This window comes from Thalassophryne amazonica, chromosome 9 (genome assembly GCF_902500255.1).
Source record: "Thalassophryne amazonica chromosome 9, fThaAma1.1, whole genome shotgun sequence".
In the NCBI taxonomy this organism is placed as follows: Eukaryota; Metazoa; Chordata; class Actinopteri; order Batrachoidiformes; family Batrachoididae; genus Thalassophryne; species Thalassophryne amazonica.
The window spans coordinates 97,653,471-97,666,263 of NC_047111.1; the positions used below are offsets into that span (position 1 = coordinate 97,653,471).

Below are 12,793 nucleotides of genomic sequence, written 5' to 3' on the forward strand. Positions count from 1 at the left end.
ATGTCGTAAAAAAAGAGAACAGTTTGCGATAGACATTTTAAAAACTCAGTGACGATCACGATTACAGAGTAAAACACTAACACCCCCTCCTCCCCATGATGAAATCCACGGAATTTCGCGTATCTGTGGAGTTTTCACAGCCCAACGGAGACCCCGGACTGTTGAACAACTGAAGTCGTACTTCAAGCCAGAATGGAAAGAATTCCCACCTACAAAGCTCCAACAATTAGTGTCCTCAGTTCCCAAACGCTTATTGAGTGTTGTTAGAAGGAAAGGTGATGTATCACAGTGGTAAACATATCACTGTCCCAGCTTTTTTGAACATGTTGCAGGCATCCATTTCAAAAATGAGCAATAGCTGCACAAAAAAATAAAGTTTATCAGTTGGAACATTAAATATGTGTCTTGTGTGGTGTATTCAACCTGAATATATGATGATTGTTGGTGACTTCAACATTTATATAAATAAGCCTTCTTCTGACCCTCTCTACAAATTCATGGGACACATTATAAATGTTAGAAGTCTCCAACAATGCATTCAGAGTTCAGCTCACATTCGTGGGAAATACCCTGGATTTTGGTCATCGTTCGTGGCATCACTGTCACAAATATTGACATTGTGTCTCTTGCATCAGTGGTTTCATATTACTCATTTTACAATCTCTTTTCCCTTGCCCACGGGTACGAGAAACTTATTTATAATCACAGTGACACATTAACTCTTCAACTACAATTGAACTTGGAGCCAGAATGCCTGAAATCTTAGCGTCACTTTGCTAAACATACTGTAACCCTTCAGTAAATAGTCTTGTGGACACCTTAAAACTCAGAGGTCACAACTACATGGACATGATTGTTCCACCTACATTAAAACCACACCCTCCCCAAAACACACTCATCTTGGTTCAATGATTAGTTACACAACCTCAAGCATAGGTCTAGAGGTCTAGAGCGGAAATGCGTACTTTCAAAATTACAGGTATTCTACCTCGCATGGCACAATACAATTCTAGAATATAAGCATGCACGACTGGCTACAAAGCGGGCCTATTTGTTGTGTGGGCCGCTGAAGAGGAGGTTTGCTGGCCCACCACCACCAGAGGGCACCCTGCCTGGAGTGCGGGCTCCAGGCACCAAGGGCGCTGCCGCCTCACAGGAGCAGCCGGGGTGACAGCTTGACACTCATCACCTGTGACAGCTGTCCACCACTCATCTGATCTGCATCGATATATCAGCAAGACGTCATCTCCACCTCTTTGCCGAGATATCGTTTCTACCTGAAAGGTAATATCCTCAGCCTGACTGCTTGATAGAAAGCCCTTTTGTGATTTTTGTGAGTGATAACAGACTTTTCTCCAACGAGAGGTGTAGGTAGCTTCCTGCCGTGCAGATGCTGGAGTGCAGACGCACCCACGTTTAATTGTGTTTTTGTTCCTCGCAGCAGTACCAGGTCCGACACGCGGAGCAGTGGCCACCTGGGAGTTCGGGACTGCGGCTCCAGTATTCCCGGGTCTGGTGGCGGACGGAAATCGTGTGGTTCCGGTTCGGCTTTGGACATGGCGTCTCCTATCTTCGAGCCTGCCCACACGACACTTTGTAATTTGACCTTTGATCTATTGTGTAATCTGTTGTGTTTGTTGTGACACGTTCGCAACAGTAAAGTGTTGTTATTTGACCTATTCCATTGCCGTTCATTTGGCGCACCCCTGTTGTGGGTCCGGTACTTACACTTTCCACAGGATATCTCGGCCACGTCATGGATCCCGAGGGCTCAACCGGCTTGTTGACGGCCAATGGAAGAAGCAGGCGCACAGGCGTCCGCAGGAGGAATGATCGGTGAGTTGCAGCGGATCCTCCACCGTTTCTTCACGGCTCGTTGATTTAATGACCGAGCAGAACGTCCTCCTTAACCGCAGGGTGGAGGCTCTCGCCGCGCAGGGGGAGGCGCGCCCTTAGGCGCGCTGCGGCTCGCCCTCCTGTCGACCTGTGCGTAACAGTGATGTTCCACTGTCGTTCAACGACCCCTCCCACCTTTCCCCGGAAGCATACATAAGCCCTCCAGAGCCGTACAGAGGTTGTGTGGAGACGTGCGCGGACTTCCTTATGCAGTGTTCGCTTGTCTTCGCACAACGTCCCGTCATGTACGCGAACTGATTCTAGCAAGATAGCTTATGTAATTAATCTGCTTCGCGGCAAGGCACGCGCTTGGGCTACAGCGCTTTGGGAGCAAAATTCACGGGCTCCTTCTGACATATGATGGGTTTTGTGAGGGAGTTCAGAACAGTGTTCGATCACCCAAATAGAGGAGAGACCGCTTCATAGCCGTGCTTGCTGTCAATGAGACAGGGGCGCCAGAGCGCAGCTGCTTATGCAGTCGACTTCCGCATCGCGGCTGCAAGGTCCGGCTGGAATAACACTGCCCTCCGCGCTGCCTTCGTAAACGGACTGTCGTTGGTCCTGAAGGAGCTCCTGGTGGCTAAGGACGAACCGCGGGATTTAGACGGCTTATTGATCTCGTTATATACGATTAGACAATCGGTTAGAGGGAACGCCGTCGGGAGCGAGGCGAAGGACGTGACCGGATACGCGCCGCCCCTCTCCCTTCCGGGTTCGAAAAAGGGGCCGCCCTCCCCACGCTCCACAGCCGCAGCGCTTTGTGGGGCAACAGCTCCCCCTGTTGACGTTGTTAGGGAGACGCACAGGGCCAAAATGGGAAGGCTGATCCGTGGAGAGTGTTTTCCTCTGCAGCTCAACAGAGCACACACAGAGAGACTGCCCCAAACGGCCAAAACGTCAACACTCGCCCTTAGAGACTGGGCTAAGGGGGGGTCAAGACATTCAAGTGAGACACACACAAATTGCCACACACGACTCCCAGTCACAATCCTGAGCGGGGATTTAACCCTTCAAGCCCGAGCACTGGTGGACACGGGGTCAGAAGGGAATCTGCTAGACAGCAGATGGGCAAAGGAGGTAGGGCTCCCTCTGGTGGCGCTTCCTACGCCATTGCAGGTGCGGGCACTAGATGGCACCCTCCTCCCTTACTCACACACAAGACACCACCAGTAACTCTGGTGTGTCTGGAAACCACCGGGAGGAGATTGAGTTTTTGTAACTCCTGCTACCTCCCGCGTGAGTTTGGGCATCCCATGGATGTTAAAGCACAATCCCCGGATCGATTGGCCGTCGGGGGTGGTGGTTCAGTGGAGCGAAACCTGCCATCGGGTGTGTTTAGGATCCTCGGTTCCTCCCGGTTCCCAGGCTAAGGAGGAGGTCAAAGTCCCGCCCAAATCTGACGGCAGTGCCAGGTTGAGTACCACGATCTTGCTGAAGACGTCAGCAAGATCGTGGTACTCACCCTTCCCCCGCACCGTCCGTACGATTGTGCCATTGATTTGGTTCCAGGCGCTGAGTTCCCGTCCAGCAGGCTGTACAACCTCTCACGACCTGAGCGCGAATCAATGGAGACCTACATCCGGGACTCATTAGCTGCCGGGCTGATCCGGAACTCCACCTCCCCGATGGGGCAGGTTTCTTTTTTGTGGGCAAGAAAGATGGCGGACTTCGTCCATGTATTGATTACAGGGGGCTGAATGAGATTACGGTTCGCAACCGATACCCGTTGCCATTATTAGATTCCGTGTTCACCCCCCTGCATGGAGCCAAAATCTTTACTAAACTGGATCTTAGAAATGCGTATCACCTGGTTCGGATCCGGAAGGGAGACGAATGGAAGACGGCATTCAACACCCCATTAGGTCACTTTGAGTACCTGGTCATGCCGTTCGGCCTCACAAACGCCCCCGCGACGTTCCAAGCATTAGTTAATGATGTCTTGCGGGATTTCCTGCACCGATTCGTCTTCGTATATCTAGACGATATACTCATCTTTCTCCGGATCCTGAGACTCATGTCCGGCATTACGTCAGGTCCTGCAGCGGTTGTTGGAGAACCGGCTGTTTGTGAAGGGCGAGAAGTGTGAGTTCCACCGCACCTCTTTGTCCTTCCTGGGGTTTATCATCTCCCCCAACTCCGTCGCTCCTGATCCGGCCAAGGTTGCGGCGGTGAGAGACTGGCCCCAACCCACTAGCCGTAGGAAGCTGCAACAGTTCCTCGGCTTTGCTAATTTCTACAGGAGGTTCATTAAGGGCTACAGTCAGGTAGTTAGCCCCCTGACAGCCCTGACCTCACCAAAAGTTCCCTTCACCTGGTCGGATCGTTGCGATGCCGCGTTCAAGGAGTTGAAACGGCGCTTCTCGTCTGCACCCGTTCTGGTGCAGCCCGATCCTAGTCGCCAGTTAGTGGTTGAAGTGGACGCCTCGGACTCAGGGATAGGAGCTGTGCTTTCCCAGAGCGGGAAGGCCGATAAGGTCCTTCACCCGTGTGCCTATTTTTGCCGCAGGTTGACCCGGCCGAACGGAACTATGACGTCGGCAATCGAGAACTCCTTGCGGTGAAAGAGGCTCTTGAAGAGTGGAGACATCTGTTGGAGGGAACGTCCGTGCCATTCACGGTTTTCACTGACCACCGGAACCTGGAGTATATCAGGACCGCCAAGCGGCTGAATCCCAGGCAAGCCCGCTGGTCACTGTTCTTCGGCCATTTTGACTTCCGGATCACCTACCGTCCCGGGACGTAGAGAGAACCGTCCGGGAGGCCCTGGCACGAAGCCCGGACCCCGGAAGTGGGCCGAAGAACAGATTTTACGTCCCACCAGAAGCTAGGGCTGCAGTCCTGGACTTCTGTCACGGCTCTAAGCTCTCCTGTCATCCAGGGGTGCGAAGAACCGTGGCAGTTGTCCGGCAGCGCTTCTGGTGGGCGTCCCTAGAGGCCGATGTCCGGGATTATATCCAGGCCTGCACCACCTGCGCCAGGGGCAAGGCTGACCATCGTAGGGCTTCGGGTCTGCTCCAGCCGCTGCCCGTGCCCCATCGCCCCTGGTCCCACATCGGCCTGGATTTTGTCACGGGTCTCCCGCCGTCCCAGGGCAACACCACCATCTTCACGATAGTGGACCGATTCTCCAAGGCGGCCCACTTCGTGGCCCTCCCGAAGCTCCCGACGGCCCAGGAGACAGCGGACCTCCTGGTTCACCACGTCGTCCGGCTGCATGGGATCCCAACAGACATTGTCTCAGATCGCGGTCCCCAGTTCTCCTCGCACGTCTGGAGGAGCTTCTGCCGGGAACTGAGGGCCACGGTGAGTCTCTCATCCGGGTACCATCCCCAGACCAACGGGCAAGCAGAACGGGCCAATCAGGAGATGGAGCAGGCCCTGCGTTGCGTGACAGCCGCGCACCCGGCGGCCTGGAGTACCCATCTGGCCTGGATCGAGTATGCCCATAACAGCCAGGTGTCGTCAGCCACCGGCCTCTCCCCTTTCGAGGTATGTCTGGGGTACCAACCGCCTTTGTTTCCAGTGGTTGAGGGAGAGGTCGGTGTGCCCTCGGTCCAGGCCCACCTACGGAAGTGCCGTCGGGTGTGGCGTGCCGCCCGTTCTGCCTTGCTGAGGGCCCGGATGAGGTCAAAGGCCCATGCAGACCGTCGGCGGACCCCGGCCCCTGCGTATCGGCCAGGGCAGGAGGTGTGGTTTGTCGACAAAGGACATCCCCCTCAAAGTGGACTCCCCCAAGTTACAGGACCGTTACATCGGTCCCTTCAAAATCCAGAAGGTCATCAGTCCAGCCGCAGTGAGGCTTCAGCTGCCGGCCTCACTGCGGATCCATCCTGTATTTCACGTGTCCCGAATCAAACCACATCACACCTCACCCCTCTGTACTCCGGGTCCGGCACCGCCTCCTGCCCGGATCATCGATGGCGAGCCGGCTTGGACTGTGCGCCGGCTTTTGGATGTCCGTAGGATGGGCCGGGGCTTCCAGTATTTGGTGGACTGGGAGGGGTACGGACCTGAAGAACGCTCCTGGGTGAAGAGGAGCTTCATTCTGGACCCGGCCCTCCTGGCCGATTTCTACCGCCGCCACCCGGACAAGCCTGGTCGGGCGCCAGGAGGCGCCCGTTGAGGGGGGGTCCTGTTGTGTGGGCCGCTGAAGAGGAGGTACTGCTGGCCCACCACCACCAGAGGGCACCCTGCCTGGAGTGCGGGCTCCAGGCACAAGAGGGCGCTGCCGCCTCACAAGAGCAGCCGGGGTGACAGCTGACACTCATCACCTGTGACAGCTGTCACCACTCATCTGATCTGCATCGGTATATCAGCAAGACGTCATCTCCACCTCTTTGCCGAGATATCGTTCTACCTGAAAGGTAATATCCTCAGCCTGACTGCTTGATAGAAAGCCCTTTTTGTGATTTTTGTGAGTGATAACAGACTTTTTCTCCAACGAGAGGTGGAGGTAGCTTCCCTGCCATGCAGATTGCTGGGTGCAGACGCACCCACGTTTAATTGTGTTTTGTTCCTCGCCAGCAGTACCAGGTCCGACACGCGGAGGCAGTGGCCACCTGGGAGTTCGGGACTTGGCGGCTCCAGTATTCCCGGGGTCTGGTGGCGGAGGAAATCGTGTGGTTCCGGTTCTGCTTTGGACAGGCGTCTCCTATCTTCGAGCCTCCCCACACGACACCTTGTAATTTGACCTTTGATCTATTGTGTAATCTGTTGTGTTTGTTGTGCACGTTCGCAACAGTAAAGTGTTGTTATTTGACCTATTCCATTGTCCGTTCATTTGCGCCCCCTGTTGTGGGTCCGTGTACTTACACTTTCCCAACAATATTACTCTGATTTGATTAACAAAAACAAGCATAATTAAAAGTTCCTGTTCGACAACACTTATTCAAGGACAACCACCTGTACGTTGTTCTCCATTTACAGCCCAAGATGTCTTAAGATTACTTTGAGAGAAAAATAGATGGCACTGGGTTAAATATATCCCAGCATGCCTTAGTCCAGCCACTACACCCTGTTACTGATGCAGGTGTCATCACTGATACATCACCTAGATTTACCAAATTCCATTTTATTCCAGTGGGCGTGCTGATGAAACTTGTAACTTCTGCTAAAAACGCAGTCTGTCTTTTCAACCCTATACAAATAAAGTGTTTAAGGACCTGTGGCCCACTCTTGGCCTACTGCACTGAAAATTATTAATCTGTCACTAACCTCAGGATCTGTTCCTAAATGTTTCAAATCTGCAGTGAGTACTTAGGGCCCTGTCACATTAGAGCATGAATACCTTATGAAACACACAAATTGGAAAAATAAACAGAATTCAAGCAGCATTCGTACGGGACAGACATTCATACAGCCGTGTATGAATGCCGTATGAATACCCAGAACGTGGTACGAAGCCAGCTGGAATGATTCGCGCAATTCGGAGTGCAGCAGCACCCAAATCCAGGTTGACTGCCCAGAGTGCAGGTCAAATGTGGATATAAACCTTCCCCCACAAAAAAAATAAAAGAAGAATAAAAAAAAGACAAGGAACAAAAACAACACAGCATGAAACTCCACAATGCCAGCACCCGAGGTCTGAGTGGAAAGCAGTGGGTCACCCCTCTGAGTCTGGTATGTTTGAGGTTTCTTCCTTAACATCATCAGAGGAAGTTTTTTTTTTTTACCACGGTCACCTGTGTGCTTGCTGAAGGGGGGTTGGTAAGGTCAGACCTGACTCGTGTGAAGAGCCGTGAGGCAGCTTTGTTGTGATTTGGCGCTATATAAACAAAATACATGAAATATTTAATTAAATTGTTACCACAAAATCCACAAAATATGCAGTCATAAAAACACTTTCAAAAATTTTTTATGTCTACTCTCTTTATTACACAATGAAGCAACAAAGCAACTTGCTTTGGAATAATAGGCTGAGGAGAAGAGCACTTGTATGAATATTTTGTATTCTCTACATTTCTCCATCTGTTCATACCCACCCCTCTTTCATTTTCGTCCAAACACTCACTAAGATGTTTCACTACACTAAGTTTCATAAAAATTGGTTCTATGATTACAGTCGATCTAAAAACAAACAAACAAACAAACAAACAAAATGACTCAAAAATGGCCTTGCTCATCCATGGATATGACTCAAATTTTACTGCTTTACATTCCAAGCCTGACACAACATCTTCATGACGTTTCATGAAAATTGCCTCATTTTTATGTAATGCTTCTGACAAACAGAAGCAGGCAAAAACAACATCCTCGGCAGGGGCAACAAACACGTGATTCCAAGCCTGTTCTGGAGGGGCAGTTCATTAACTAGTTGTAGTGAGAAAAAAGAGGGAAAATATATAATGACTGAGTAAGTCACTACATAACTGCCTACCTACTGTCTGTCAAATCATATTTAAGGTGCTGCCAAGGAAGTGGCAACTATGTTTTTGTTTTTACTCAGACAAGTTTCCTTGTGACACAATTTGATACGGTTTTCTTTCCTCAGTCAGAAACTCAATTTATCGAAAACAAAAAGCCAACTGAAGCTGTGGTGTAGAACACTGGGAGAATATGTCTAACCCGTTCTTTTATGACAATCACAAGTCCCGTTTGAACTGAAGACAGAGAAACATACACCTGGGAAGAAAGGAGTAATCACTTGAGGGAGTGCTGCTGGATGGTAGGAGGCAAAACAGCTTATCAGTCACCTGAGTTCTTCGCCCACCCAAACACTTTGTCACTTTTGCTCACTCCATGTCAGAAATTTCTAATTAGTTCTCCACGTCCCTGCCTGGCACTCCACTGGCTCCCTGCCTGGCACTCCACTGCCTCTCCGTCAGGTTGGCTTTAAATATGATTAGCTATACTTTTCTCCCATGACTTTTTTTACATGGATGACCTCTAATTTCCTGCTTTTAAACTCAGATAAAACTGAAGTTATTGTACTTGGCCCCACAAATCTTAGAAGCATGGTGTCTAACCAGATCGTTACTCTGGATGGCATTTCCCTGATCTCTAGTAATACTGTGAGAAATCTTGGAGTCATTTTTGATCAGGATATGTCATTCAAAGCGCATATTAAACAAATATGTAGGACTGCCTTTTTGCATTTACGCAATATCTCTAAAATCAGAAAGGTCTTGTCTCAGAGTGATGCTGAAAAACTAATTCATGCATTTATTTCCTCTAGGCTGGACTATTGTAATTCATTATTATCAGGTTGTCCTAAAAGTTCCCTAAAAAGCCTTCAGTTGGTTCAGAATGCTGCAGCTAGAGTACTGACGGGGACTAGCAGGAGAGAGCATATCTCACCCGTGTTGGCCTCTCTTCATTGGCTTCCTGTTAATTCTAGAATAGAATTTAAAATTCTTCTTCTTACTTATAAGGTTTTGAATAATCAGGTCCCATCTTATCTTAGGGACCTCGTAGTACCATATTACCCCATTAGAGCGCTTCGCTCTCAGACTGCGGGCTTACTTGTGGTTCCTAGGGTTTGTAAGAGTAGAATGGGAGGCAGAGCCTTCAGCTTTCAGGCTCCTCTCCTGTGGAACCAGCTCCCAATTCAGATCAGGGAGACAGATACCCTCTCTACTTTTAAGATTAGGCTTAAAACTTTCCTTTTCGCTAAGGCTTATAGTTAGGGCTGGATCGGGTGACCCTGGACCATCCCTTGGTTATGTTGCTTTAGACGTAGACTGTGGGGGGGTTCCCATGATGCACTGTTTCTTTCTCTTTTTGCTCCGTATGCATCACTCTGCATTTAATCATTAGTGATCGATCTCTGCCCCCCTTCTCGGCATGTCTTTTTCCTGGTTCTTTCCCTCAGCCCCAACCAGTCTCAGCAGAAGACTGCCCCTCCCTGAGCCTGGTTCTGCTGGAGGTTTCTTCCTGTTAAAAGGGAGTTTTTCCTTCCCACTGTGGCCAAGTGCTTGCTCATAGGGGGTCGTTTTGACCGTTGGGGTTTTTCATAATTATTGTATGGCCTTGCCTTACAATGTGGAGCGCCTTGGGGCAACTGTTTGTTGTGATTTGGCGCTATATAAGAAAAAAGTTGATTGATTGATTGATTGATTGACTATATATATATATATATATATATATATATATATATATATATATAGCTAAACAGATACAGAGATAGATAGATGTGTGTGTGCGTGTGTGTGTACAGTTCAGATGTTTCAATCATGCAGGAGAGACCTCCTTGGCTGGAGGCAAAACTGAGGACTGCAGGTCTTTTCTGAGCTTGGGTGTTGAATTCACTCGTCGTTATGGTACAGTGTGCTACGGCTCTGCAAATGTCATGATACTCACAACTAACAACGATGCTTGGGAAGCCTCCATTTTCTCATTGTCAGTCAGGGAGCATTTGTAATCACCCGTACTCTCTCTGCCGATGGCAGGCAAAGTGTAGGTGTCCGAATTTTCCACCAGAATTTTTTGCTCCTGAGGAGGAAAGAAGAAAGAGAGGGATAATATGTATTATTGCTTTTCCTTGTTGAGAAATATATGAAGTAAGCAGAATGAACAATTTCGTTTGGAAATAAAAGCAATAAAGACTGTGACTTGGATCCAGACAACTTGAAGGAGAAGTGAAGTACAATTACACACTACTTGTTGAAAATCTTTCAAGTGAATTGGAAGCATATCCCCTGAAGCTAGAGGCCAGTAATTATGTATTCTCAAGCCTATTAAAATAAAATGAAAACAACAAATGAAATTGGGTCTGTATGATCCTGGATGGGGTTTGGCTCACGGTGACACCATACTGTGTTAATACTTTAGATCAAATCAATTTTTATCCCTGGCGATTAAGGCCAAATGTACACTTAATAGAAATAAGTCAGGAAAATATATTTTTTTGGAATCAAGGCCCAGCACATCTTCATGCATGTCCAGGCAGGGGAATTCTTCTCAATATCTCAGATTAATTTTTTGTGTGCATGCCATGAAAACTGGATGGCTTTCTGCACACCACTATGGCCACTCGGGCCGCTTTCAGCTGAGCAGCACAAGATCCACCCAGACCCCCAGGCATTTGTACCTGTAGCACCCTCAATCTGCCCATCTCATTTCAGTCTGTGCATGACTCACCAACAGCCCAGTGCCTCTCTGTGTATCTCCAGGCAGAGGAACTCTTCTTGACATCTTGCATTAATTTCGTAGTACATGTCAACTGTTTCACATAAAATAAAGACTCGCGGCTATCTTTCATTTGGACATTCAAGAAAATACATATTCTCTATGCTCAAGTTGAAACTCCGTGGTAATCCAGGTGCGAACAAAAAAATACATATTTACATTACAGAATAGACATGGATTAATTGGCAAGATGATGGTGGGCTCCACAAAGTGATGTCGGTCAGCCATTGCAGAAGGAATCACCCATCTAACCAAGCTTATTAGAGATCTGTGAGCAAGCACACACAAAAATGATCCCCCTCCCCCTTGAGATAAAATTCTAAAAATAAATAAATAAATAAAAAAAACAATAATATTTGAACCTAGTCCCAGAAGATCTCTGAGGACTGAGCCTTGGTCTGACTTTGGGGGACTGAGCCTCAGTGAGAACCCACTTTGTGTATAATTTTCAAAAAGGTTAGAGTAATTCTGAGTAATGGATATAGGGATACAGAGTTTTCAATATGCTGAAGGGTAAAAACCACTTCAAACCAGTCAAGTTCGTACAACACATCAGACAGTACCGGCTTGGGCACATCGCAAAACCTGAACCTGTCTGGTGCCACAAAATTCCCCCTTGTATTTTGAACAGTTCTTTAAATGCGTTGAGTCCAACTTTAAAGATAAAGGATATTCAAATTTTCTGCAAAAGTGGGATGTGCTAATGAGTGATTGCCAGAGCCCGAACACTGAAGCGACAACTGAATTCACAATGACCACAGCAGACACCAGTAAGCCTCCTGAAGTTAAAAAGTGAGTTCTGACTGACCTTGATGTGGAAGAAGAAGGAGTTGGGAGGAGGGTTGCCATCAGCATGACACTTCAGGGTCACATTGTCTCCTTCAACGATGGGCAGCTTGGACAGAATCTGGAGGCTAATCTTCTCTGATGGATCTGAGAAGGAAAGAAAGGAAGGAAGGAATAGAATGCAGAATGAGTGTTGAAATGTCCAACAAATCTTGAAAAAACACACCAAATTAATTTAGGGGTTAATGTGGTTCTTTAAAATCAATTATTTTATTATAAATAACTGATTCATCATTTGATCTACAAAATATAATTTAGCAACTGAAAAAAAAACAACAAAAAAACAAAAAAGCAAATGCAGCCATCTCAATTTTTTTGAAAAGCCATCAAACATTGCAATATAAAAAAAAATTCTGGATTTATATCTGGTTGTTGGAAGACAACAGAGATACGTTTATTGGAGACAGAGACCACAAGTTTAAAAATGTCTCCCACCAATTATAACAAATTTACAAAATTACTTTGATCTTGTTTTGGGGAGCAGCAATGAACAAACTCCATGATACACCTAATACACTGCTCCAAAAACACTTTTTAATCAGAGAATAGCATCAAGTCAGTTCAACGGCTGGGATATTGAGCTGGTAAGTTAAGTAGCAGTGGGTGTTGTTAATCAGTTTCAGCTGCTTTGGTGTCAAAGAAATTAACAACAGGTGCACTAGAAGGGCAACAATCAGACAACATCTTTTCTGACTGATTTTTTTTTCGTTAGTTTTGCATTTGGCTAGGGTCAGTGTCACTACTAGTAGCTTGGTGTGCTACCTGGACTCTACAGAGGTTGCACAGGTACTGTATCTCCTCCAGGAATGGTACAATTGATACATCAATATGTGTCATTCTCAAGAGCTTTGAGGAGATTCCAGGAGACAGCCAGTTACTCTCTGAGAGCGGGACAGGGCCACAGAAGGTCCTTAATCCATTAGCA

The 12,793-nt window shown here is 47.9% G+C and overlaps 1 protein-coding gene across 1 annotated transcript in view; it reads right to left on the reverse strand.

Annotated features, from left to right (window-relative positions):
- Positions 1-12,793, reverse strand: part of alcama (activated leukocyte cell adhesion molecule a) — a 434,306-nt gene that overhangs the window by 51,218 nt on the left and 370,295 nt on the right. Inside the window, exon 8 of the mRNA XM_034178820.1 lies at positions 10,191-10,326. Within this exon, the coding sequence (XP_034034711.1) occupies positions 10,191-10,326 (136 nt within the window). The remainder of the gene's footprint in view (positions 1-10,190; positions 10,327-12,793) is intronic.